The 27,722-nt window shown below is 45.8% G+C and overlaps 1 protein-coding gene across 2 annotated transcripts in view; it reads left to right on the top strand.

Moving 5' to 3' along the window:
- The first annotated feature begins 200 nt into the window (after positions 1–200).
- FER1L6 (fer-1 like family member 6) overlaps positions 201–27,722 on the top strand; it is a 95,519-nt gene continuing 67,997 nt past the window's right edge. Inside the window, exons 1-11 of one of the 2 annotated variants that reach the window (XM_037501995.2) lie at positions 201–323; positions 2,183–2,268; positions 6,012–6,132; positions 9,050–9,104; positions 9,195–9,326; positions 14,267–14,329; positions 17,711–17,792; positions 19,038–19,194; positions 19,764–19,950; positions 20,879–21,071; positions 24,763–25,100. In XM_037501995.2, coding sequence (XP_037357892.1) covers positions 262–323; positions 2,183–2,268; positions 6,012–6,132; positions 9,050–9,104; positions 9,195–9,326; positions 14,267–14,329; positions 17,711–17,792; positions 19,038–19,194; positions 19,764–19,950; positions 20,879–21,071; positions 24,763–25,100 — 1,476 coding nt within the window. In that variant the 5' untranslated portion in view covers positions 201–261. Of the gene's footprint in view, positions 324–2,182; positions 2,269–6,011; positions 6,133–9,049; positions 9,105–9,194; positions 9,327–14,266; positions 14,330–17,710; positions 17,793–19,037; positions 19,195–19,763; positions 19,951–20,878; positions 21,072–24,327; positions 24,353–24,762; positions 25,101–27,722 lie in introns of those variants that run through there. The other variant, XM_054691988.1, reaches the window with a different exon arrangement.

The following is a 27,722-nucleotide window of genomic DNA, read 5'->3' as shown; positions in this document are numbered from 1 at the left end:
TAGGCTCCATGCGCCTCCTCCAGGTCTCCTGGCTCCATGCTGCTTCCTTCCTCAGTCTCTTCTGCAGCTTCTCCTCTTCCTGCTCAGCTCCACCCTCCCTTGGGTGGGACAGGAAACCTGGAACCTCCCCCTTTCCTGGGGACCCCCCTGTTACACCTGGGCCAGGCGTGTGTCCCAGCCTCTCCGGCAGGCTCTGCGTGGAGGTGGACGTCGGCGTCGCTGGGGGCAGGTGCGGGATCGCGGCCACACGTGCGCTGTCTAATGCCCTTGTTGTTTGGATACAGATACCGGAGTCACGGCAGCTTTAACCCCGAGGAGACTAGGTTAGTATGGGGGTTTCTGCATCTCTCTTGACTTAGATTGGGTTAGCCTAGCGAGGAGGCTGAATAGATCTTAACCCGGAGAGCCCAGCCCCTTTGGGGAAGCAGGAGGAGGGTTCGGGTTCTGAACCCATGGCAAACTGGTGTGGGGTGGGCATGCAGGCAGATGCCCTGGAGACCTGGCATGTCAGACTCAGTCCTGGACCCTAGGCCTGATGTACGGCTGGAAGCAGGAGTCCCCTCTAAAATTTGGTAATAAAAGCATTGCTTCCTGGTGCGTTGTGGGGTTCCTAAGAAATAGTGTGTGTATAAAAATGGAATCTTGGCACAAAGTGTCAGCTTATGTCGAACAATGTGAAACTCACTGAAAGGAAATACTGTAGCTCACTCCTTGTCATCAACAGTGGCTATTTGGAAGCATGCTTGTCGCTTTACAAGTGTGTTTTCACATCATGCTGTGAGTGGGATGTCCTTAGAGACCCGTGTGAATGAACAAGGTGCATCTGAGCTAAATCTAGAGCTAATAAGTGCCCCTCCAACCCCCCAAATTCTAGAGGAAATAAGTCGGTTTGGGCCAGTTCCCAAGCTGAATCTTGTATTGCTTCTTTTTTTAAAATTTAATTTAATTTAATATTATTTTTTTTGTGTTTTTTACATCATTGTTCATTCTTAAACAATATTTGCTTCCCCCCACCCCTCAGGGGTAGTCCCCATAGAGTTTCCTTCACCAATGCACCTGTGCACCATCACCTCAGTCCCCTGTGCTCCTTCCTCCCTCTGATCCCTCTCCCTCAAAAAAAAAAAAAAAAAAAAAAAAAAAACAAGCAACAACAAATGTTGGCGAGGATGTGGTGAAAAAGGAACTCTCCTACATTGCTGGTGGGAGTGCAAACTGGTCTAACCACTATGGAAAGCTGTCTGGAGATTCCTCAGTCTACTAAAAATGGAGCTACCACACAACCCAGCAATTCCACTCCTAGGGATCTACCCAAAGGACACAGAAACATTGATTGTGGCAGGTGCTGACATTTATTAGCAGCAACATCCTATTTGCAGATGAAAGTGACTGAGTCTTTTTGAGTGGGCTGTTCTGAGTCCTGTAATTCTGGATTCTTTCAGGAGGGGCCGAAGCATCTAGAATGTTCCTGTTGTCTTAGAGCAGACTGGAGCCCTTTCCTGGGGCCTTCCACTCATGGCTAATGAAACAATAATAGTAGCTGACTTTCTGGGCCCTATGGGCCATGTATTAGCGGAGTTGTGCACTTGTGGCTTGACCTCAAAAACATCCCAGGGCCACTTGACCTCAGAAATGGGGAGTCCTGCCCTGGAGAAGGTGTTCGCTCAGCTCAGGGGCCCTGGCAGGCTCAGGATGCTCACTGGCTGGAGCCTGGCTCTGAAGTCAGAGAGGGCTGGGTCTAGGGTGATCTTAGAAACATCATCTGCCTTCTCTGGGCCCCGGATCTGCACTGGGAAGGGGGTATGAAATGGTTGCTGACCTGATGAAACGATGCCATAGTTTTGAGTGCCTGGCACAGGTAAGTGAGGAGAGATGGAGAAATACCCACTAGTGCGCTGGGTAATGTTTGCACTAGGCCTCATTTAAGTGTAGCTCTGGGAGGACATCATGGTTTCTGTTCAGGTGGCATTTTCATGCTTTCTGCAGAAGTAGAGCTTGTGGGGCCATTGTGACATTTGACTTTAGACAGCCACCCTGGTGGATGAGGAGGCTGTTAGGCTTCCAGGACAACTCAGTGTGTGTGCATGTGTGTGTGTGTGTGTGTGTGTGTGTGTTTTCTCCTAGCATGTCTGAATGACTCGAAGTTACTATTAGTGTGTTATTTAATTTTTAATCTTCTTTTCAGAAAAGGGGTGTTTGGACTGAAACTGAAGAAGAGGAAGAAGAATAAAGGAGAAAAAGGATTGATCCTAACCAACAAGGCTGCCCGAGGTGAGACTTGGGGTGGTTGGGCGGTGCTGAACGTTTTCCAGGGCCCTCACAAAGTGGCTTCTCCGTGGCTGACTGTGGAGCTCACTCTTCGTGGGAGTGAGGTGAGTGTGTTGCTTGCTGGGTCACACAGTGACCCAGCCAATCACAGTGCTTCTCTAGCCTGTGGGCCAAGCAGGGGTGGGGTGGACTGGCTGGGCAATGGGAGGGGACCCTCCAGCGGGGGACAGTGGTTACGTTCCACCTCCCATTTCTATTCTCATTTGCTCTGTGACCCATAAGTCACTCAGTGGCTCCAAGTCGCTTTCCCCCTTTGTCAAATCAGCATGACGTGGGTGGCCGGGCTGTCCTATGAGGCCAGGGGCAGGATGAAGTGAGATTTTGAAAATAGGAGTGAGGACAGCAGCTGCTGAGGGGGTGGGGCTGTGCAGGTACATGCTCCCTCCAAAGGTAGAGTGTTCCTCCAAGACCTTTCAGAAGCCCAAATGGCATAGCGTAGAAGCAATTACCATTAGTTCAAAAAATTGTGAGCATTCCTAGACCCCAAAGCGTGGGAGGCACAGAATCCAAAAGCAGGGTTTTTGAGATGGAAATGCAGGCTCTCTGGCTTTCCACCTTTAGAATGAGGTACTCCTCCAGAAGGACAAAGATCCCAGTTATAGTGTGAGCTGAGCTGGTGGTGGCAGCCCCAACAGAGGGTTGACAGTCACATTTATTTGATAAAGTAGGATTGACTGTTTCCAATGGGCAGGTCTGGGATGGTCCTCTGGAGACTTCTGCTGGGTGGCCCTGACAACCCTGAGCTCAAATTTATCTTTCTGGAACATTCCTAAACCAAAATGTCTTTATCTTTACCCCTCTTGTTACTCCTGTCCACCGCAACTGTGCTCTCACCTTATGGCCTACCTAAGCCCATTCCTTGTCCTTCGGGAAAAAATTATTTTACCGGATTATTTGTTCATACTGAAGTGTTAGTGATGACTAAGAGTCATTGTTGGGATAGGAGAGGCATTACATTTTAAGTGGAGGCAAGCCTTTAAGCTTAATAGAAGTACTGTTTGTTCTTTTAACTTGTTCTGTCTATTCAGGTCGTGAGAAGAAAGGCTCTGAGGTCTTTCCTAGTGCACAGATATTATGACCCTGTGGTAGGTCCTGGTGAAAGAGTAAGGTTAGGTAAGATTCAGCACCTTTCCTCAAGGATTTTTACAAAAGTGCTATTTAAAAAAAAATTATGTCTTTATCTAACACATATAATACGTTGCTGCTGCTTTTGACTTGCATACATGATCCTTGTGTCTGAAATGTGGATTTCTCTGGGCCTGCTGTATAACCAAGGTTCAGAGACGATGAGTGATTCATCCAAAGTCACACAGCTAATAAACAAAGAAGCTGGTCATTCTCACACCAGGACCAGGGGTTCTCCGATTCCCTGGTGGCTTCCAGGGAGCCTTTACTGACGGAGATTTAGGGCAGCAACTACTGGCATCTCAGAAGAGCTGGCTCCCATGTCTCATTCTAATTAAGAGGCTTCAGCCCACAAAGCAAACAGGGCAGAAAGGAGTCAGGCCTCTCCTAGAAAGTAAATAGCATCCATCCAGCTGGCCAGGGGCCAACCCTGTGGAAGACTGACAAAACGAAGTCCACAGGACTTAGTACACTTTGGACTTTCCATCTTGACCTAACCTGGGAAGCTGGGACTTTTCTGGATAAAATATTAGAAATTCTCAAACCTCTGACTTTTACATCATGTTTTTGGGGTCAAAGTAGCTATCCTTAATTTCTTGAAGTTCCAACTACCTTAACCCACCCATTAATTAGTCACCCAACGAACAACTATTGGGTACCTCCCATGAGAATCCATTCATTCTCTGCTCAGCATATATCCATGGAATGTTTGCTAGTGTTGACTCCTGTGCTGGGTTTTAGGCATTGGCCAGTGGACTTTGGAGCATCTGGAAGGACATCCCTGTGTGGGACTCTTTGCTTGACCCTCACATCTCTCCACTGTTCCCAGGGGGACTGATCACTGTGGATACGTGACCCAGGTCCCTTAGCCAATGGGGTGACCCAGCAGGAGGTCTGAGAGGGGTGAGGTCAGGCCCCTGTAGGATGTGTCCTTCAGCTGAAGGATGGTCACTGCCCTTCATAAGCAAGCTGACTGGGCCTGACTCTCTCTCATTTTTTGGAAGCTTCAAGGAGTAACTGACTGCTGTGAGCCTCAGATAGCTGTACACGTTTTTGTGGTTTTCCTATACTTACACCTTGGTAAAAAGTCTTCAAATCATCCAGTTCAGAATGGGCCATCTGTCATCTATGGGGACATCCCAGCAGCATCCCGGATAAATGAACAGAATCCCTTGGGTGGGGGAGAGAGGTGGGGGAAAAGCCTGAAGAATCTGTTTACTACACGCTCATTTATATTTTCTAAACTTTACTTGTATATTAGTTTGCTATGACTGCTGTGCCACATGACCACTGGATGGGCTTAAAGATGCCCCATTAGTTTCCTCACAGTAATGGAGGCAAAAGTCCACAATTAGAATCACTGGGTCAAAGGCAAGATGTGGGCTGGACCTGCTCCCTTGGGAGAACCTGTTTCTGCCTCTCCCACCTCCTGATGGCTTCATGAGACAGTTCTTGGTTGTGGCAGCTTCTGTCCAAGCTTGGCCTTGGGGTCACATTGCTTTCTTCTCATATCCCCACCTCCCTTTTCTGGAGTACGTGTGATTACCATGTGATGTGCATAATTAAGGATGACCTCATCATTTCAAAACCCTCAATGTAATCACATTAGCAAAGGTCCTTTTTCCAAATAAGATCACATTTAGAGGTTCTAAGATCTAGGACCCTGTGACTCTGTGAAAAAGTATTTAACCTACAGCATAGCTTGCTTCTCAAAATTGGCCCCCAGACCACAGAACAGCCTTACCTGGCACCTTATTAGCAATGCAGAGGGAACAGATTGCAGGCCCTACGTGGTCCAGCAATGACAGGGAAGCTTGTCATTACTGTCCTGGTGCAATGCTCTTCCCACCACACCTTGCGTTTCAATCTACTCTTGTTTGAAGAACAGATGTGTAAAGGCAGGACATGGGCACAGGTGCAGGTTTTCTGATCCCATGCAGACCGGGTAAAGGAGGAGTCAGAGTCCTCAGTGGATTTGCAGGTCTTTTATTGGGGTTCACCAGGCATATGGCAGGCAGGGGTGCTGGCTGGGGGGCTGGGAGGCTGGCAGACCTCCCAGCCCCCAGCAAGTCTTCACTCTATCAGGGCTCTCTGGCGTTCTCTGCTTCTGCGTCGGCTTCTCCTTCAGGTTCTGCTGCTGCTGGCTGGGGCTGCTGGCTTCCCCCCATGACGCCGCCCTTAAAAGCACAGTCTTAACTCAGCTGAATCCCATCTACCTATGCCCACACCCTATTCCAGGTGCCCGCCATCAGGCATGCATTCAGGACAAGGATCCACCATCTATCCTGATGGCAGAAGGGCAGAAAAGCCTGACATTTTCTTTACCCTACAAGATGGAAGATGCAAAATTTTTTAGAAAAATTAAGTTGTGTGTCTGGCTGTTCCACCATCAAAGTGTTGTATCTGGCTTTTCTGCCAAAGATTTGTTTGAATGTTTTCATTTTAGGCTTGTGGGGACTGTCATTATGTGACTGGCAAAGTGCTAGGTACAGAGAAAGGGCTCAAATCCCAACCACATCTCATGGTTAACAGAGATTTTATTCCTTTGTTTGCTTCTGTAGATCGTCAAGGTGAAGTTGAAGTACCACAAGAGGGGCCTTCTCCCCAGGAAGGATCTGAAGGAGATTTGGTTTATGGTGATGCTTCTGTCACTCCTGTCTCCACAGCTGGTCCAAAGAGAAGGTACAGTGTTGGTTCTGGCTGTTAGCACACCATGTGTCTGGAACCCTGCAGGGTCTGGGAGAACAGAGAAGAACATCCAGTGAAAGATCGAGGGCAGAAAGACAGAGTTCTGTGTCCTGAGCTTTCTCTGTAGCAGTTCTGGCCTCTTGGTTCTTGTCAGCCTGCAGCAGCCCAGGTCCTGGCACTACCAGCTGCTGGTTAAGGTCTTCATGACCCTCTAGTTCAGGAATGGCAGCAGCAACAGGAGACAGGTGCAGGAGCTATCCCTCACCTGCTCCTTAGCTCATCGAGGTCCTAGATGTCTTAACTTTGTGTTTGTTGCACATGAGAAGGTGTTTCTTATATTATCCAACAAAAAGTCAGAACAAACTGGGCTTCTGCATGCAGTTTGCTCTATCGGTTAACTATTGGTGTGTAACAAATAATCTCCAAACCCAGTGGCTTAATATCATAAGTATTTATAGTGCTCATGAGTTTGCGGGTCAGTTGGATAGCTTTACTGGCTTCAGATAGTACGGATACCCATTCACCTGTCTCTGATCATTCGGCACTCTATTCATTTTAATGAGAGGATTGGTTGGTGGGAGGCTGGTCTAGGATTGCTTCAGCTGGTACCACTGAGCTATTCTCCATGTGATATCAGATCCTCCAACAGGCTAGTTCCTATGGAGGTGATGACAGTATTCCAAGAGAAAGAGCAGAAGTAAGCAAAGTTTCTTGAGGTGTAGGCTTGAAGTTGACAGTCATCTGTGCTGAATTCTGTTGGCCCATGCAAGTCACAAGATCAATCCACAGAGCGGAGACTACAATTTATAGGCCAAAGAGCATGGGTGTCTGGAAGCCGATAATTGGGGCTATCAAAACTTTCAGTCTACTGTATTTGTCAGTTTCTTACGCTAATTCCTCACTGCCCAACCCTTCTTTTTGCACTCAGAGTGGTTACTGTCGGTAAAGCAAAGAAGTTCTTCCCTGTGTGGCAGATTCTGAATTGCTGTTGCTGGGTTGTGATGGCAACGCATGTGTGAAAGAGGCAGAGAAGGGTGGGAGACAGCTGGAAATTAGGGAAGGTGATAGCCCAGAGGTGGACGCTTAAGAGAAGACATGAAACTTGTATGCACGTTCTCATTTTATTTCCTCTTCCCTCTACACTGCACCCTGACAAGCACTCCCGCCATGACCTTGAAGAGGGATTTCAATTATTTTTTTAATAGCCTTTAAAGGATCCTTTGCCATTTATTTAGCCAGGATAATAGCACTAAATGGAGGAAGGCAGAAGTAAAGAGTAGAAGCTTTTTTCTTTCTCCCAGTCTGTGCATTTTCCATCAACTGGAATTCTACCCACCAACTAAAATAGAATTAAGATGTAACTGCTACAGTGCAGTCTTCATTGCTTATCCCAATCTGGAGAATGTCTCTCTTCTCTGACCTTATATCACATTTTTTTCTCTACATTTTATACTTGCTAGTTCTTTCTTTGTGTTGGTCTTCCCTCCCTCAGATAGATTGCTAGCTCTGCAAGAACCAAGACGGTTGCTTTTTCTTCTTTGTTTTTCACTCTGAGAATTGCATAGCATTTTTGTATAATAAGTGATCAATGCACATTTAGCATTATATTGCTGAACAGATGCTTTTTGAAATCTATCTTTTCCTACATGCATTACCTCTTTTAATCCTCAGAGCAACCCTAGGTGGTAGGAATAATAACTTCCACTTTTAGACAAGGAAATTAAGGCTAATATCACAAAATTGGAGAGCATAACTATTCTAATTCAGATCAGTCCAAAGTGTTGAAGTTTTTATTAGTTTATTCTTATCTCTACTGGACTCAATTATAACCAGGAGAAAGGGAATGCAGTCAACGGCAGGATGGCATTGTTAGAAGGTAAGAGAGTAAAATTCTACGGGAACTCAAGTTCAATTCCTTTCCCAACCAGTGCTGCTCCTATGGATAACAGGGATTCTTTTTTTTTTTTTTTAAAGAGGCATGTTTTTTACTTATTTATATATTTATTTCTGTTTTTTGTTTATACATGCACTGGGTACAGTCAGAAGCGCGGGAGGGTGAGAGAATTCACCAGAGCCAGAGCAGGCAGAAGGACCGAAGTACGCTGCTGAGGGGAGCAGCGGGCGGCAGGAGAGGTCTGCGCTCCATGTGGGACCCTCCTCCGGTGGCCAGGGAGCAGCCGGGGATCGAGCCGGCGCCGCAGAGGCCACGGGCAGCTTCGCAACCCAGCGCTCAACCGCTGAGCCACCGGGGAGGCCCAACAGGGATTCTTTATCTCTTTCTCTTATCATCTCATCTCTAAGTGCCCAGATGTTGCACATCTGTTTTCAATTACTTATGACAGTCCAGATAAATGAAATCCCCAGCGATGTGAAATCTCAGTGAGGTGGAATCTTGGTCGTGCCTTCCAATTTGATCCTTTATCAGTTTTTCAAAAGTCATCATGAAACTCAGAATTGTTATATCTACCAGAAAAGGCAAAGTGACCCTGTGGATAGGATCTGGCAGGAGGGGGATGTCCTTATATAGACCCAGCTTTGTCCTTGACTTCCTGAGTCATCTCAGTTTCTTGTTCTGTAAAAAAAAAAAATAAAACTAACAGTCATACTCACATCAAGAGCTGATACTTACCAGGCATATAATTAAGCCTTCATATACATCACATCTTTAATTGCAACAGTCATCTCAAGTGGTAAGTGGAATTGAAGCTCCATTTTTAGGACAGAGAAGCTGAGCCATAGAGAGGTTCAGTCACATGTCCTTTTATACCTACCTGTCCCAGAGATAGAGAGAGAACATGTGGTGTCATATAAACAAAAGCACTTAGGAATACCTGGGGAAATCTTAGTGGCTTATGGATGGAATGTATGCTCCTACTTGATGAAACAAATGTATTTAATTTTCTATTAATAGAGCTAAACTGTTGAAAAAGGTTCATGATGGGGAAGTCAGATCCCAAAATTATCAGGTAAGCGACTGACTCCTCTACCCAGCCTCCCGCTGTCCTTCCCTGTGAGTGGAGAGCCAGGCCGCAGCGACTCATGCACTTGTCTTGCAGATCGCCATCACCATCATTGAGGCTCGTCACCTGGTGGGTGAAAACATTGACCCCATCGTGACCATTGAGATTGGGGATGAGAAGAAGCAAAGCTCAGCGAAGGAAGGAACCAACAGCCCATTTTTTAATGAAGTAAGTCCTGGCGGTGACCGACATGGTCTCCACTGAGACTCTCTTCACAGCCGCTCCACGGTATTCTTGAGCCAAACAGAAACTTGTGACAGCTTCCCATCACGCCTCCAAGCCCATGCTAAACTCTCTGAGGCTTCTTACAAACAGCCCGGCAGTTCAATACAGAGATGCTGGAAAGGAGAGGCAAGGAATTCCTCCTGGTTCAAAATTCATTGTTATCCTTTCAATAGACCCATTTCTTATTTTTTTAATAATTTTTTTATATATTTTTTACATCATTGTTCATTTTTGTACAATGTTTGCTTTCTTTTCTCAGGTGTGGTCCCCATAGAATTCCCACCACCAATTCACCTGTGCACCATCACCACAGTCCCTGAGCTCTTCCTGCCTTCATTTTGATCCCTCTCCTGCCCCTGCAGAATGTCTCTGATTTATAGTTGTCTGTTTATTTTTAGTTGTCTGTTTTATTGTGTTTTTTATTGTTAATATATTTTTTTCCCTGGTCCCTTATTTGGTTCCCCTATTTTCCTCCTATAAGTGAAACCATCGATATTTTTCTTCTTCCTTCTCACTTATTTCACAGAGCATAACCATTTCTTATTTCTTATAAACTCATCTTCATCCATTATGAGCTCTGGGTTTATATTCAAGAAAAGTGTTGCTTACTGGTTAGTGAAAAGATAGATCTTCTTTTACATAACAGAGACATTGCAAATTGATTATTAATTTTAAAACAGGCATGCTGAGTTGGCAAGTAGAAGTCATATTTTTCAAAGCACTTTAAAAATTGTAAAGGAAAATATCCAAGAGAAATGAAACCTCTAAATAGTAAACACATAAAATTTTCTTTTTCTTTTTTTTTTTTTTTAAGATTTATTTATTCATGCATACAAGAGCTGGGGAACAGGCCAGAGATGTGGTTGGGGGGTGGGGGGGGCCGTGATAGGATTCCCCAGAGACAGAGTGGGGAGCAGAACAGGCAGACTGACTGAAATACACTGCTGAGGGGAGCAGCGGGCGAGTCAGGAGAGGTCTGCTGCACCATGTGTGTTGCTCCCTGGCCAGCCGGGATCAAACAGGTGCTGCAGAAGCTGCGGATTGCTTCACAGTGTGGTGCTTAACCCTTGCGCCACCAGGGAGGCCCAAATTTTCCTTTTTTTAAATGAAAAGATTGCTCTGTGGGCCTTCCTTGGTGGCGCAGTGGTTGAGCACTGGGTTGCGAGGCTGCCCGCAGCCTCTGCAGCGCCAGTTCGATCCCCGGCCACTGGCGAGGGTCCCACCAAAAAAAAAAAAAAAGATTGCTCTGTTAAAAAATGATAGCATATACAAAGAGTATAACATAATGTAGCAGGACAAATATTTGTTCCTCAGAGCTTTGATTGAACCCCTTAGCCCCTTCTCCCAAGCATTCTCACCATATATACTGTAAAACCAGGACACACAGATCAATCTCATTTTCCCCTCACTGCGGTAGAGCTTTCTATTACATTGACATGCCATAATTTACTAAACCAGTCAATCTCTCATTGATGGACATTAATTTTTTTTCAGCCTTTGGCTATGAGTATTATAATAATATTCACACAGGGTGTAACTGGGGCAAAGATTGCATGCATTTAAAATTTGGATAGTATCAAATGGTCCTTCAACAAAGCAACAATTTTTACTTCAACTAACAGTAAACAAGAATACTTGTTTCTCCATAGACATTTGGACACCATGAATTATCAAAAATGCAGTAAACCTAATTATGTCCCTATTAGGAATGGTAATTGAAAAGGGAGGGAGAGAGCAAGGATAACGAAATCAACAGAAAGTATCCAAGTCCTACTTGAGCTGTTAATGCCTTTCCTCTTTCCCACTCCTGCCTCTGAGCTCTTTGCCAGCAGTGAAAGTGGCAGTGTTCTCCCACCTCTTCCACCGAGTTCATAACATCTTTTGGTGTGGATAAAATAATGTGTACTAAAAGGCTTTAAAACCACAAACTCTAAAGACTTGTTAATTATCATAATTAGCATTTGCTTTACGCATACAAGTCCTGGATCTAAATGACATTAAATTGGACCCAAGAGCAATCAGTAGGAAATTAAGTGGAAACATAGAAGTTGAAGTGGAAAAATTTGTTACAGATGAAGTAAAAATGCTTGGTACAGCTTTAGACCCTAATTTTTAAGCCCAAAGTCATTGGGTATTGATGCCAGTTAGTAGGGGCTGGGGAATATTTCCTAGCTAGGGACCTCTGGGTGGGTTTGTTACAGGGCAACCCCCGATGTAAAATGGGTTGCCTGACTGTGGGTCCTCACCCATGCACTTAAAGGGGACTTAAACTGCAGGCATACACTAAACATTAACAAAGGTTTATTTACAAGGGAAGAGGAAATGAGGAAATGTACAACTTAGGGAGAAAAGAGGGAGATAAATTTCTAAATGCATCCTACCCGTTCCGCCAACCTGGAATCCCAAATGACCCATGGAGACCAAACCTGCCTGGCCAAGAGCACGAGCCAAGTGTCCCAGACCCCACTAACATGGCTGGTTTTATTTACAAACAGAGAAAATGGCTGCTTAACTCTGCCTTTAGGTCCTCCCTTTGGGGATCATGGGATTTGTAGTTCCCAGTGTCTTGATGGAGTGGGGGTGGCATCCACAAAGCCTATATGGAGTTTGCTCAGGACATCCTTTTCCCCTAACAGGTTCTGAGGTCTAGGGGTCCTATGTGAGGCAGTTGAGTCTGAAATAAGTGAAACTCATCAGAGGACAATAGACTTTGGAACAAATTTATTGATCCAAAGGAATACACAGCATCTCATATATTCAGCCTTATCAGAGAAGGAAGAATTTTATATAAGTGAGTTTTCCATGTAAAATAAATTCTGAACACCAAAATGCTTTAAAATTTGAATATATCTAAGAAAAATTCCTGCAATGATTTACATATGTTCCTTCATTTTCTCTCTCCCTTGCTCTTTCTCAATCTCTTTATTTTTTCAATTGAGGCAACATTGGCTGACACAGTTGTTTGTGTTTAGGCCATATGGGATCTCTCTAAGGTGTTGTTACCATGCTGCACTCATCACCATTGGACCCAAGCCCACCACCACAGCCCATTGTGCTCACCCCCTCTTTATTCTCACCCCTCCCCCTCCTCCTCTGGTAACCTCAGTTCTTAGTCAGATTTTTAAAATTTTTTTTAAATTTTATTTCTATATGCTGAAGAGGATTGTGTTCCATGAAATAAGTCAAAAGGAAAAAGAAAAATATCTATCATCAGATTTCTAGGGTTAGTGCCTGGTTGAATTTATCTGACCCTTTGTTTGGTTTCTCTGTATTTCACACACAAGTGTGACACCACCTGGTATTTGTTTTTCTCCTTCTGACTGGTTTTACTTAGCATAATCCCCTCCAGCTCCATCCATTTTCTTCAGCAGAAGACACTGGATATAATATAACCTTTCATCCACACCTAAGGACCACCATTTTGAAGGTCTCATTATATTTTATGAAGACATCTTTAGTTTCCACATTTTGCATTTTCTGTTTTGCCCTTTAAATGCAGGCCGTTAGCCACCCTGCTCCCTTTCCTGCTGTGTCGTGTTCATCAATAAGTCCCTGTCTTATTTCTCTACCCTGCAGCCCCCAAACAAAGAAATAACCCATCAAATGACTTCTTAGTTCCACCTGCACAGCCCTCCACCAGCCCCCCGAACATATAGTCTACAACGAAACTCCACTCCAGTCTTGGGAGCAAAGGACCTCACCTGCGGGAGGAGCTCAGTCAGGTTCAGCTGGTCTTGAGCAGTAGGAACGACTTCCCTGGACTTAGCTCTGATCCAGTTCTTTTCAGTTCTTTTACCTTCAGTCTTCTTACCTGGTGAATATGGAGATCAACCTAGAGCATTTCTTCAATTCTAAAATTCAGTCACATTATAAAAATTAAAAGTCTCCCTTATCCATAATTTCTTTTCATTCTCTTCCTGGTCAGTCTTAGGAATTTCATATAGATGTATGAAATTGACAATTTCTAGAAAATCAGATTTCACTGACTTTCAAGTTCACCCCAAATCAAAAACCACAATGAGATATAATTTTCACCCATCATTCTATTATAATAGGCAAAAAATAAAATAAAGGAATTGGTGACATCAAGGGTTTCCAAGGGTGTGGAGAAATGATTCTTCACATACTGCCGGTAGGAATATAGAATGACTTAGCCCCTTGTAGGGTAAATGGAAGTTATTAGGTTTTTTCTGCCCTGCCACCATTAGCATCTATGCTCGATGCATGTGGTCTTGTATGCATGCCTGATGGCAGCACCTGGAGGATGGTGTGGGCATGCTTAAGTGGGCACACCTGAGCCCAGAGACTGAGCATATAAGGGCAGCATCACAGAGGACAGAGGAGGGTGGCGGAGGTCCTTGTGGCGGAGTGCAGTGGAGAGCATCTGAGGTCAGCTAAGAGAGGAAAGGGTGCATAGAGTAGCTGTCTCCCAGCTGGCTTGTTTCCCCTAATCTGTGGGGATGATGCCAAGGGCTCCAAGATTCTCTTTCAAGCTGAACCAGCGATGAACCTACCATGCCTGGGATGGTTGCAAAACATTTCTAAAAGAAAATTTCATACTGCCTACTAAAAATCTACATGCACATAAGCCACAACCCAACGATCCCACTTCTCATGTCCATTTTAAAGGAAACTCACATATATCCTTTGTAAAGATGTCACTGGTAACATTATTTTTTAATATTAAAAAAATGAAAACAATTTCAATGATCCCCTATAGGGGGTGACCGATCAACTGATATATTCCTGCCATTAATGACTATGGAGTTATTGGTAGAACAATTAAATCTATTCTGCAATACAGACCTAAATATGCTCTAGGAACAGAGTTCTTATATGCAAGTCTGGAAACTTTGGAAACAGAATGAACTTATATTTTACAGTACTTTGTCTTTGACTTCATTGGACCCCAAGTGCATCTTTTTGACAAGATCATCAAAATCTCAGTAAGTATGTCATTGTTGGTAGGAATGGGGGGGAGTTGGGAGGGGTTTGAGACATTGGGAACTCTCTAGGATACCCCAGCCTATTTAGGGCTGAGGAGGATGAGTGTGGGTTGATGTGTTTGAAACCAACAGGATAGAACTTGAAATAGTCAATGCAGAGGAGTTTGGGAGGAAGAACTTTCTTAGGAAAATGTGCTTCTTGGAAGCTACTTCTTGGCTTCTTGGTAAGCTACTATTAAGCCATCACAATTGATCATGTAGATTGCTATTGTGGGAATTGAAACATATGCTTCCAGTGACATCTTAATGGATTGCCATTTTCAGTTGCTTTCTTTCTTTTTATGAAGCAAGTGTTAGTGTTTCTCTTGGGGTGATATCCACACTAATGGTAATTAATCACACAATTTCTCCCTCCTAGTTGGTAAGAAGGAGAGAAGCAGGAGGGAGAATCAGGAAGGAATCAAATAGAGCAGTAATACTAGAGCAGAGAATGTGGTTTGCAATAAATGGTTGTCATTTGGCTTCTTCACAGTTGCCTCTGAGTGTAGACCTCAAGACCTGACCATGAGGAGCTGGTTCTATAGCATGGACCCTTCCTCAGTCCTGCCAGAATTTCTGGCTCGACAGGTCAAGTGTGAAGAGTAGAGACAGAGAGAACTTCCTGGTCTAGCCAGATGCCTTATCCAGGTTGATCTACCCCAAAGAGTAAAGGAATGAGACAGAAAGTGCCATGGGGAAGCCTTACTCATCCAACAGAGAGGAGGGCAGGTCACATGGAGTCATGATCTACTTCATACTACTTAGTAAAGGGACAGAGGCCTGAGGATGCACACAGCATCCACCTCGGCAGTCTTGAGAAGTCACTGCTTTTCCGGGAAGGAGTAAAGAGGGTGCATACGCCTGAAAGTGGCAGGAGTTGGGGGTTGAAGGTGGAGTGCTGTCTTCCAAATAGTTCTTCTGAAAGGACGGAATTCCTACTTTATGCCCCAGTGCATGATGTGGAGAAGAGGAAATTGACACCAACTCTTATCAAAATTAAAATGTGAAGATAGCACAATGTATCTCGAGTACCATTGCCTGCCCTTACCACCTTACCACCCACTCAATTTCTATTTTAAATGTTCATATCTGCATCTCCATCTCTATAATATATATGTATATATATATTAGGGATATGTATATTATATAAATATATGTACATATTATATATAACAAGCCCTACTAATATTAGGTCATCATGGAGTTATGATATTATCTTTCCTAGGGGCACTTGAAGAATGTGACTCTTGAAGAATGAAAAGTCCTCAAGAGCCAAACATTCTTCATGTTTGAATCTCAGGTTGGATGACAAGTGGTGCAGAAGATATTTTGGGAACCTGGGACAGTGCCCAGGATGTTGTTAGTTGCTTAGCTCAGGCAGCCTGTTTGGCTTCATATTACGCTCCTAAAGGACTGTCAAGATTTTAGATAAACAGCTTGTAGCTGCATCTTTATGCTGTACCATAGATAAAGGCGGTGACTGTCTGTGGGGCAAGTGGATTTTAGAGAAAGCATCAAAGCTTGTATGGCAGGTCTCTGTCCCTCTAACTTGGCAGATGATACTTAGGCTATGGAGTTTAGGGGAACACTTCCCTGAGAGGGAGTATCTAATATGAGTTTTCTGCTTGTCCCTGGACTGAAAATGAGCATGCCCAGAATAAATTCAACAGAGAGAGGAAGTGTGGGTGGGGAGTGCTGTGAGCAGGTAATATCAGGGCAGCTAGCCTATTGCAGCCCTGTGGGGCCAAAGATCATCTTGCCTTGAGAGGGACCCTGGCATCTGTATGAGGTACCCCAGCATTCCCATACCAGGACTCCTTGGAGCTCACACCAGGTGGATGATGTGAGGAGGCCTCCTGTGTTAGTTCAAGAACCATTTGGGGCTCTTGCCTCCCATCTAGCCCACAGGGACCGAGGTGATTTTGATGTAAGAAGCTAGATGGCTTCTGGCTTGTGTTCCTGCTCAGGCCTCTGGGAAGCTGCATTAACCACTGCAGCATGGGAGGGGGTGCGGGACATGGCATGAGCTTTGTGTTTGTGGCCTTATATAACTCCTTTATTCAAGCCAAGCTGTCCTTACTTCCCCTCAGTGCTGTCACTCGCTTGCATTTTGGACACAGGAGAAAGTTCTTGAACTCAGTTGAATTTATTGTTTTTTATTGCCTCTGCCCAAAGTCGCTATTTAGAAGCTATAAAAATCTCATCCATCATTCAGCGGGTCAATCATTTGTTAATTCACTGAATGTTTACTGAATACCTAGTATGAACAAGGCCATGAGGTGGTAGGAGAAAGTAGGAAACTGTTCTTGATTCAAGGAACTCAGAATGTCAGTTAGCAGGAAGCTCAGAGGCCACCTACTCGAACTTCCAGCTGGTGAAGGAATCCCTCTTCCTCATCTCTGTGATATGGGTTTGTGGGCACTGCTTGATTATGGTCAGGCATGAGGAAGTCAGGACTTCTAGGAAAGTCCATCCCATTCTGGGAAGTTCTGTTATAGAAATTTTGTCCTCATAATGAGCTAAAATCTCCCTTCCTGTAACTTGGGACCCACACAGGAAAACTACTCCCTCTTCTAGATGTCAGCAGCTCCAAGATTTGAAAGCATTTTCCATTTCCCTTTCTCCACACCTCCTGTTCTCATTCTGAGTGAAAGGTTGAACTGTTCCTGGCTCTTTAGCAGTTTCTTATAAATTGTGGCTTCTGGACCTAGCACCAGCTCTACCACCTTCTTCAGAACTTCTTCATCTTGATAGTATTGGCCTTAAAATGTGCTGTTATAACCCAGCCAGGTCCTCTGCTGACTTCTGGTCAGACAAAATATTGATGAATACTGACCTTGTTCTGACTGTTGTACATGTCTGAAACGTCTCAGGACAACACATGATGAGTTCTCTGAGAATGCTGTGAGCAAGCATTATGGGAGTTTAAGAGACAAAGAGAACACTTTTACCTGTGGAGGATGTGGAAGATCAGGGATGGCTTCTTGGAGGAGGCATTTGCTCTAGACATTAAAGGATGAGTAGAGTTCTGGCAGGTGGAGATGGGTGTTGAAGGTGGGCAGCACTGGAGTTCATTATGGTTAAAAAGAAAAAAACAACCTTTCAGACAGTGAGATTTGTTAGGTGTCCTTTAATTGAGGTTTGCTGAAAATCTTCCAGGAGGAAGTGGTACCTCTCTTCACCCTTTACAGTACAGAGGTTTGATGACCAAGTGTCATTGTGCTCCAGTGACAAGAACGATGATCAGACAAGGCCTAGAATCCTCTTTGAGGTGTCGTGAATCCATTTCACAGACTTACCATCAAAGGCAAATCTCAGGTTGCTAACTCCATCTTTCCTCAGGTCTTTCACCACAAAATCCTAGGAAGCAGCTTACCTATTGGCTCCTTCAAAGTAGACCTGGGGACCGTGTACAACCAACCTGGTAAGAAGCATTGCTCCCTGCCCCCCACCTCCTTCTGGCTTACCACACCTGGAGATCAACTCATTCATTTGTTTACCTGTTTCACCATTCATTCAATAACTGTGAGTGCCAATTATTTAATTGAGCAAGAAATGGCTCTTGTTCTCAAAACTTACAATCTAATGATACAATTACCTTATACATTCATTCTTACGAGTATTGATCTTTAATCCCACAAGTTCTGTATAATTTGTGCTGTGAGATAAAAGCAGGAAAGGCGGTGGAGTACAGAAGTTAGGAACATGGACTCTTGACCCAGGCTGGCTTCCAGTGCCTCTCTGCGCTTTCCTGGCTTTGCAACCTTAGGCAAATAACTTGACATCTCTGTCTCAGTTTCGGCACATGTAAAAAGAAAGATAAAATGGGGTCTGCTTCACAGGGTTGTTGGATAAGTTAACAAATGTCACAAAGTGCTTAGTACAGAACCCAGCACAGCACAGAATAACGACCTGGCATCCATTTATGGCTTTGCTACAGTAATTATTACCACCCTGGCTTTGCTACAATAAGTATTATCATCCCTGATTTCAAGGAAAGTGAAACTCAAAGAAGCTAAGTAATTTGTCCAAGGTCAAGAGCTAGTAAGTAATAGAGCCCGTAATAAGCATCGATCTTCTCATGAAAGGGCCCTTGTCTTTAACGGCAATTCCCTCTCACATGACCGGGCTCTGGTGGTGTGTGTCGGGCAGTGGAAGTAACTGAGTGCAGTGGGCTGGGTTGGATCCACTAAAGGGCTGATCGAAGCTGTGGGTGCCTTCCCACCTATTGTCATGTGGAAATGTGAACTCTGTGTGGTCAGATCTAAACTTTTTTTTTTAAAGATAGCCCAGGAGTTTAGATTAGGTAAGAGATTTTGAAGTTGGGACTCAGTGTGGGCCAAAGCAAAAGATCCGTGGGCCACAATTATGGCCTCTGAAATCATGTGGCTTCTATGCTCCATGGACGTCCTGCCACATGGTCAAAGCTGGGATCTGGTCTAGGTCATCTCACTAGGTTGAAAGTTTCCCACATACGTGTCAGGTTGGAGCAAAAGATGGAGAAGTGGGTGGGAAGCCAAAGGAGGAAAGGCAGGCAGGTGGACTTGGGTGTAATCTCGAGTTTGTCCCCCCACCAGGAGTGGACTGTGGGAGCTTGGGTGAGGGAGAGAGCTGGGGAGCTGCTGGGCCAGCTCTGCGGGACATCTGGGCCAGCGAGATACTTTTTCAGGTCATCAGTTCTGTGACAAATGGGCCCTGCTCACAGACCCTGACGACATCAGGACTGGCACCAAGGGGTACCTGAAGTGTGACATCAGCGTGACTGGCAAAGGCGACGTCTTAAAGGCCAGTCAGAAAATCTCCGATGCTGAGGAGCAAATAGAAAAGTGAGACAGTCCACCGGGGCCGCTTGAGAGAAATGTGTTCCGACCTCAATGTCTTTCTCCTCCCCTTTCTTGTGGGTGCTTGAGAACAGCCATATCCCTGGCCTTTCTGCCTGGGGTTCTCTCCATTAGAGACACCAAGCTGTCAAAGGCAGGGCTCTCCGCTGGGAGGGGTGTCTAGGCCGAGGACAGCCTGTTTTCCTGTGGAAGGCATAGCAGAGCGAGCTGTTCCTGGGCCTAGCTGGCTCATAGGAGCTGAGCTGATTTTCTTTGGAAGAATTATAAATTCAACCACTGGTTTATGAAGTGGGAAGACATAAATGCACTCTTTTAAGGTATAGAGCAGATACAGTATTTATTCTGTCATCTCAGGACCTGAACGTGTTCACACCCTTTGCCTTTGTTTACACGAGAAAGAAAACCCATTTAGTGTTGACTCCTAATCTCTTCAGATTTTTCTCATATGTCAGGATCCTTCTCTCTGCTTCTAAACTGCTTCTCACAGTTCTCTCTATTCCTTTCAAGTGAGAGAGTTTTTATATATATATATTTTATTTTTCTCCCCTTCAAAGGAACCTCTTGATCCCTCAAGGGTTTCCCTCAGAGAGGCCCTGGGCCAGATTCTACATCAGACTCTACAGAGCGGAGGGATTGCCCAAAATGAACTCCAGCCTCATGGCCAACGTCACCAAAGCGTTTGTGGGGGACAGCAAGGACCTGGTGGATCCCTTCGTGAAGGTGTCCTTTGCAGGGCAGATGGTGAGAAGCTGTGGTCACCAATCCTGGCAGCTCTGGCCCAGAACCCAGACCGTTACCGTTTCAAATTATACTAAATTGAAATCATAATGAGAAAGTAACTTGAGAGAGAAAGCTTGTCCCAAAGAGCAAAGGGGGAGTGAGGTGGGTGAGGTAGGGTACCCCGGAGCTCACTGGCGGTCATGGAAGGGGGTCGTGGGTGGGTCAGGGTTTTGGGCCCAGGCAGATAGGCCCCCTTCCTCACCTCTGGCTGCTTCTCTGAGCTGCCACCTGCCCCCAGTCCCTGTAGAATTACTACCAGAGCTCTCCCAGCCTGCCCCACGGCCTCCCCAGGTAGCCCCTGTCCTTTGTTCCCCGGGGCATCTCTGTTCCCTGCCCAAAAGCCATTGGTGGCACCTGGGCCTGTGACTGGGTGTCGCAGTCAGAGCTAAATCGAAGCTTCAGCCAACACGTGTCTCTGCCCGACCTCTCTCCATGGCAGGGTGAACGTTTTGACTTGAATCACCTGGATGCCCAGGACATCACCTCTGCTTTATGTGAAGGACACAGCGGAAGTGATTAGCATAAGAGTCAACTTTTGTAAATGCTGAACTCAGGGTTAACTTTACCTGCTACCCTCCTGGGGCACATGGAATAATAGTTCCTATTCTTGATAACGGGGGCTGTTTTCAACCCAACCTCTGTGTAGTGATGAGACCCTCCTGGGGGTGAGACCCAAGACTTTCTTTGTCCCAGGTGCCCGGCAGGGTGTCTGCTGCAGAGAAGGGTGTTAGCAGTAAGGTGCTGCTGGGTGAAACTCATTTTCATGGGTGTCAGGTGGGAACACGTTCATTTTTTCTTGGCAATTCACTTTCTGTTTCCAGTTGATTCAGAGTTTTCTTTAGTCCATCATTTTCTTCAAGAGCTCACACCCTCCTGGCTCTGTTTCCAGGGGCGAACCACAGTGCAGAAGAACTGTGCTGATCCTGTGTGGCATGAACAGGTCATCTTCAAAGAGATGTTCCCACCCTTGTGCCGGAGGGTGAAAATCCAGGTGTGGGATGAAGGCAGTGTGAATGATATAACCCTGGCAACCCACTTCATCGACCTGAAGAAAATCTCCAATGAACAGGATGGGGATAGAGGTAAAGCCTTGTGTGCCTGACTTGGAAACAGGGTCTTGAAACGACTGATTTAGAGCCCTCCTCTTTATTGATTTATTTATTTTTAAATTGTGTTTACTGAGTCACATTGATTTTGAACACGATTCTTAGGGGTATAAGCTCACACCTCTACAAATGTATGTTATTATCATGTCCAGCACCAAAGCATTCATGATCCTCCACATAGTCCATGGGGTTCTCTCTCCTCTTTGCTGCTGCCCCAGCCTTCCCCTTTTGGTAACCACAGTTCTACAGACAAATTTAAAGGATTTGTTTTTATTTGTTCCTTTGCTTTTATTTCACATTTGAGTGAAATCATCTGGAATTTGTCTTTCTCTCTCTGGCTTATTTCTCTTAGCATAACCCTCTCCAGTTCCATCCATGTCACAAATGGCAAGGTTTAATCCTTTTTTATGACTGAGTAGTATTCCATTGTGTAAATCTAACACATTGTAGTGGCAGGAATGGACACAGGGCAGATTTTCTAGGATCCAGCAGACCGGGTAAAGGAGGAGTCAGAGTCCTCAGTGGTTTTGCAGGTTTTTATTGGGATTACCAGGTACATGGCAGGCAGGGGCACTGGGGGGGGGGGCTGGCAGGCTGGCAGGCCTCCCAGAGCCCCCAGCAAATCTTCACTCTGGGCTCTCTGACCTTCTCTCATATTCTCTCTGCTCTTCTCATGGCTCTTTTTCTCTCCCGGCTTCTGTTGGCGTCCCCATGACGCAGCCCTTAAAAGCCCAGTTGAATCCCATCTACCTATGCCCACACCCTACTCCAGGTGCCCACCATCAGGCATGCATTCAGGACCGCAGGGTTCCATCATCTATCCTAATGGCGGGAGGGCAGAAAAGCCGGATACCTTTTACCTTACCCTACACACATCTTCTTTATCCACTCCTCTGTGGCTGGGAACTTAGGTTGTCTCCATAGTCCTCATCTTTAAAATAAGAGGGTGAAGCCAGCAACATGCTAGAAGTTTCTATGCTCCTGCCATTCAGGGCAGAGGACAGAACTGAGTCTGGGAGCCAAGACACTCGGTCCTCCCAGGCCTCCATGAACATGGTGGCGTGTCTTGGAGGTGGTCACTCCCTCTTAGGGTTTCAGATTTCTTAATTGAAATATGAAGAGCTTAGATTAATCAGAGGTTGGCAAACTGGTCTGTGGGCAATATTCAGCTTGCCACACAGTTTTGTATGGCCCGCAAGCTAAGAATGGTTTCTACATGTTTAAATGGTCCAAAAACATTTGTGTCCCCAATTCACTGATGGGAGCAAAAGAGCTTGAATGCTGCAGAAAGGCTTTGCTGACTGTGTACTCAGAGAGTTTGGGGGCGGGGGGGATTGGAGAGCTCCAGTAAAGCCACCTATCCCTCAAAAGAGCTTCCCCCAGTATAAGGCTTTTTATTTGAAAAACCTAAGTAAGCAGGAGCTAATTCTCTAAATGTCCCAACAAATCCTCTTTCTTTAAGTCCCAAGGCAGTCTTTCTCTGCACTATAAATTGTTAATTGATGTGTGTGCATATACACATATATACTGAAAGCTTGACTTGCGAGAACAAGACTTACACATTTCTGTGCCCTTCACAGAGTGATACACCAGAAAGACCTCAGTAAGTCTCTGGTGTCCACCTCTTCATTTTGTGACAGGGTTTGCCCTGGGGTTGCTTTATGCAGGGAGCACATTCCACCCAGCTATGGGATTTCCTAGCTGGATGTGAAGATGTTTTACCCACAGCTTTCCAGAACCATCTTGAAGATATTCAGGTGAAACAGTGGTTAAAAAGTAGACATCAAGGGCCATAAAATTTTCCTACTCATTTAAAAACAGTATTTCTGCTTCTTAAAATTTTACTCAAAGGAGAGATAGAAGCTAGTCCACAGGGCAGGAGTGAGGAAACATTTCAGCATAGAACTATTGCTAATTAAACCAAAACGGAAGCATCTGCTTGTCAACAGTGGTGGGTTGTTAAAAAAATTGGGATACATATGTTGTTTATTAAGAGTGGTAGCTAATGTTCTTGGGCACTTCCTAAGGCCCATGGAAGCACTGAATGGATATTGTCTGAGTCCTGATGGGTGAGATAGGTACCAATAGCCTCTCCATTTTACAGATGTGGAAACTGAGGCATAAGGAAAGTTAAAAAAAAACTTGCCCAAGGTCACGCATAAGGTCACATAGCTGGAAAGTGGCAGAGCTGAGATTTGAGATTTGAATGTAGGCAAACTCCAGCCAAGCTGCCCTGCCTGTCAAAATGGAAGGTTATGTTGCCAAAGAGCTGCTCAGCAGCTGCTGGGTATGTTCCAGAAGCTCCGTGTTAAGAAAATTACTTGGTAAATTAAGATCAGCAGGTCTTTTCAATTCTGTGTTTAATTTATATCTCAGAATGTTTGCTGCTGTCAATCCCCACTGCCTTCACCCTCATCCAAACTCCCAGAGCTTCAATTTTGATGATGACGTAGGTTCTATGCCAGTTTGTCCACATTTATTCCTGCAACCATTCACAAATCAGCCAGCGTGCTTGTAAGACACACACTTGATAATGTCACATCTTTGCTTAAATCCTGTGAAATATTCTCACAATTTCTGGGATAAAAACCGAAATCTTGATTATCAAGGCCCTCAACACCCTCACACCTCTCCAAACTCTCCTTACGCAGTTGCTCTTGGGACGCCAACTGTAAAGGGAGGAAAGAACACTGAGCAGGTTTTCTGATCTCATGCAGACAGGGTAAAGAAGGTATCAGAGTCCTTAGGAGCTCTTTGCAGGTCTTTTTATTGGGATTTACCCGGCACACAGCAGGCAGGGGTGCTGGGGGGCCGGGAGGCTGGCAGGCCTCCCAGCCCCCAGCAAATCTGCACTCTCTCTGGGCTCTCTGGCCTTCCCTGCTTCTGCTTCTTCTCTGCTTCTCTCTCGGCTTCTGCTGCTGCTGGCATCCCTGTGACACCACCCTTAAAAGCCCAGTCTCAGCCCAGGTGAATCCCATCTACCTATGCCCACACCCTACTCCAGGTGCCCGCCATCAGGCATGCATTCAGGACAAGGATCCATCATCTATCCTGATGGCGGGAGGGCAGAAAAGCCTGACCTTTTTCCTTACCCTACACCAACACACTGGCTTTCTCTTTCAATCCCGTCTCTCTCCAGACTCCTTTCCAGCTGGACGATGCTCTTCCCTTTGCCCCAAATTCACTCTCCTCTTTCTTCTCTCTCTGCGGAGCTCATCTCCCTGCCACACCAGCTTTTTATTTGTTCTTGACACAAGGTATGTTGCTTTCAGAGTATTTACAATGTAAGCATTTGTTTGTTTAATGTTTGTGTTGGCTTTACTCTCCAATGGGCTCAATATTTAATACCCAGCATGGTGCCAGGTGCACATTATGATCCAATAAACATTTGATGAATGAAGGAGCAGGAAAGGGTGCACAGCAGTGTTTGTGGTGTTAGTACAAGTGTGAGAAAGTGTATACACCTGGCAGAAAGGAACAGAGCAAAATGGCTACTGGGCTGTCTTTTGGTGGTGGGATAGCTGGTAGTGGGGGGAGGGACTGAACTATCTCTTGTGTTTTATATTTCTGAAGGAAGGCACACAGCTTTCATGACGCTAACAATAACAATAATGATCTTAAAACTTGAAAACATAAGGCAACTAACTCAAGCTTGGGGTCTTTCTAGGCTTTCTACCTACCTTCGGCCCTGCCTGGATTAACCTATACGGCTCACCCAGGAACCAAAGCCTAATGGAAGACTATCAGGAACTGAATGAAGGCTTCGGAGAAGGTGTTTCATTCCGGGGCAGGATCTTGGTAGAAATTGCGGTGGAAATCCTCTCTGGAGGAGCGCAGGAGTCTAAATTTTCCAAGGCGCTCAAGGATCTCAAGCTGTCGTCCAAATCTTCCAAAGGTTCGAGTAAAGACAAGGCTGAAAAGGCCGATGATGGAAAATCCCAGCAGTCTTCAGACAAAAGCAACTCAACAGAGGTTGAGGTGGAACCTTTTGATGTACCCCCGGAGGTAGGTCTGACCTCTCCTCCCCCGCCCCCTGCACCTGTAAGGTGAGCCCAGAGGGAGACACCGGCCTCAGGCTTCCAGAGGTTTCTTCTTGCCCAGGAGGTCTCACTTCACTGCAAAATGTGAGCTGACCCAGGCCTGACCGCCAGGCTGCTCCCCTGCCTCACCTCATGCACATCACAGCGTCTGCGTGGGATAAACTCCTTCAGATCTACCCCCAAATAGGATTCCCTTGGAAACCAAACAAAAAGATAAATAAGAACAAATAAAAGAGCTGGTGGAGTAGGTAGCAGGGGGAGGGACTGAACTATTTCTTGACCTAATTTTATTTAGCTTTGTGAGTTCAGAGTGCGCTCAGCATGTGGGGACTGTGCAAAGAAGGGTGAAGGGGTGCAAGAGTGAATGGCAGTTTGGGGTACGAGAAACTGAGAAGCCTATATCCCTGCCCCAGGCCCGTGTGGAAGTCACAGCTCAAGGCAGTGCTTAGCCTTGCTTAGGACTCCACGGAAAACGTGAGCATTTTCCCATGCTGGTTTTGCATTATAGGAAAAAGGCCTGGAACTCCAGAATGAACACAAGCCATGGATAGTTCCTCTTATTATTAACTCTGGCAATAGCACCTTGTAGGTAAGCAAGTGAAAGAAGACACCGTCTTGTTAGTAGCAGTGATCAGGGCTCAGCTTGTACGGTGAGCTCTGAGGCTGTGTTTTCTCAGGTCAACCAGACCATCATTTTGGGTGCAGAAGGGAGGGGGTGAGTGGTTTCCCAGAGTCGCCCAAGCCTAGGGGAGACTACACAGGCTGCAGGACTGTAGCCCGCAGACACCTTCACCTTGGCAGGGCCACTTATTTGTAAAGCCGGCATTCAAGCATTCAAGGCATCTTAAAAGTTTGGGGGAGAGGCTGGAACACGAAGGTTGGATATCTTGCAGGTTGGCTCTAATCCTGGATCTGATGTTAACCTCGTTCTAGATTTTAGTGTCCTCATCAACAAGATGAGATAGTAACAGTCCTCTGTCAGAGGCATCTTCTGGGGCTGTGAGGGAATGCTTGCACAAGGACCCACCGGGTTCTTGGCACACGCAGAGTAAGCAGGCAATGCGTTTGCTGTTGTTCTTTATCTCTCTCTCTCTTTTTGAAGACTTATTTTCATTTATTTATGCATACAAGAACTGGGGTATAGTCCAGAGGAGAGAGGATTCACCAGAGAAAGAGTGGGGAGCAAAACAGGTAGATCTACTGAAATATCCTGCTGAGAGGAGCAGCAGGCGAGACAGGAGAGGTCTGCTGTGCCATGTGGGTCAGCTCCCTGGCCGGGGATTGAACTCATGCTGCAGTGGCTTGATAGCCCTGAGACTTAACCACTGTGCCATCAGGGAGGCCCTTGCTAATGTTCTTACTGATGCTCCTGTGACTTGCTCCCAGCACAGCTCTCCGCCTGTAGTTTGCAACTTACACCGGATATTTTACAGCTCTCCCATCTGAATGTAGATAAGGGGGTTAATCTCTGGAAATGTGCACTGAGGGTTTGCTGTGGTTAGAACCAACAGTGCCTCATGGGCTTCTGTTTTGTCACTGTTTCTTCAGAATATGTCTGAATTTGCAGACTTGACTCTGAACTTGATCAGAAATTGTCAGTAACCTGGTAGCAACCACACTGATGTCCCCTGTATTTGTCCCTGGGTGATCTGGACTCTGGACTCTGTACTTCCACAAGGGAGAGGCATTTGAGTGTAACCTGAGGATGGGTAGGACAGCGCCCTGAATTCTCACCTGCTGACATTCTTGCCATCCACCATTTGTGGCATTTTTCTGTGCAGGTTTTATCCTAGATGCTCCATGTTCATGACCTCCCTTCTCTCCCCTGTTGGCCCTATCATGATGTTTATCTCCCAGACAAACAAAGTGACACCCAAAAAGCAGACATGAGGGTCCAAAGTCAACCAGCCAGGAAGAAGGGTTTGTCTGGTTATGGAGTCTCCCTTCCCTCTCCCAGGCTAATGGGGGCCCTCCAAGCCTTGGGGTAGCTCATAACTTCCTCCCAGAGAGTAAACTTGGACGGAGGAAGGTGAGAGAAGTGGCTGGTTGACAGCAGATAGTGGAGCGACACCAGGTGGGAGGGTGTGACCTGTGACTGCGTCGCCACGCTGGCCCCCACCCTGCCTGACATTTCCTGCTGATGCCGCCAGCACAGGGGCTCCTCCATGAAGGAAGGGGTCACCTTTCACTTAATGATATGGGATCCCTTTGATTCTCAGAGGGACAGGGCTCACCACGTGATTGAATGAGGGGGCTTACCCTCTGTGGCCGCACCGCTCTAGTTCCTGAGATGAACCTTACTGCTTTTACTTGGAGTTTAATAAACCCAGCTGCAAAACCAGGAAACCCTGACTTTGTGGCTCCAGCTCATTCAGCTTTTCTGGGCAGAACTGTGATGCTGTGTTACCATGTCCCAGCTGCATCTGCTCCCAGAAACTTCAACTGTGTTAATGGGAGTCTTTGCGAAGAGCTGTGTATTACCTTGGGATGGCGCCTGTCTGTGACCTGTCACCGTCCCATCTTCCAGAGAGTGGGCTCTTTCAGAGGGCAGCCTCTGTGGTTACTACACCTCACATCTTGGCCAGCT

This window comes from Talpa occidentalis, unplaced genomic scaffold (assembly GCF_014898055.3).
Source record: "Talpa occidentalis isolate TD23 unplaced genomic scaffold, MPIMG_talOcc4v2.1, whole genome shotgun sequence".
In the NCBI taxonomy this organism is placed as follows: domain Eukaryota; kingdom Metazoa; phylum Chordata; class Mammalia; order Eulipotyphla; family Talpidae; genus Talpa; species Talpa occidentalis.
The sequence above is the reverse complement of the archived record's forward strand: the minus strand, read 5'-3'. Positions and strand labels throughout refer to the sequence as shown.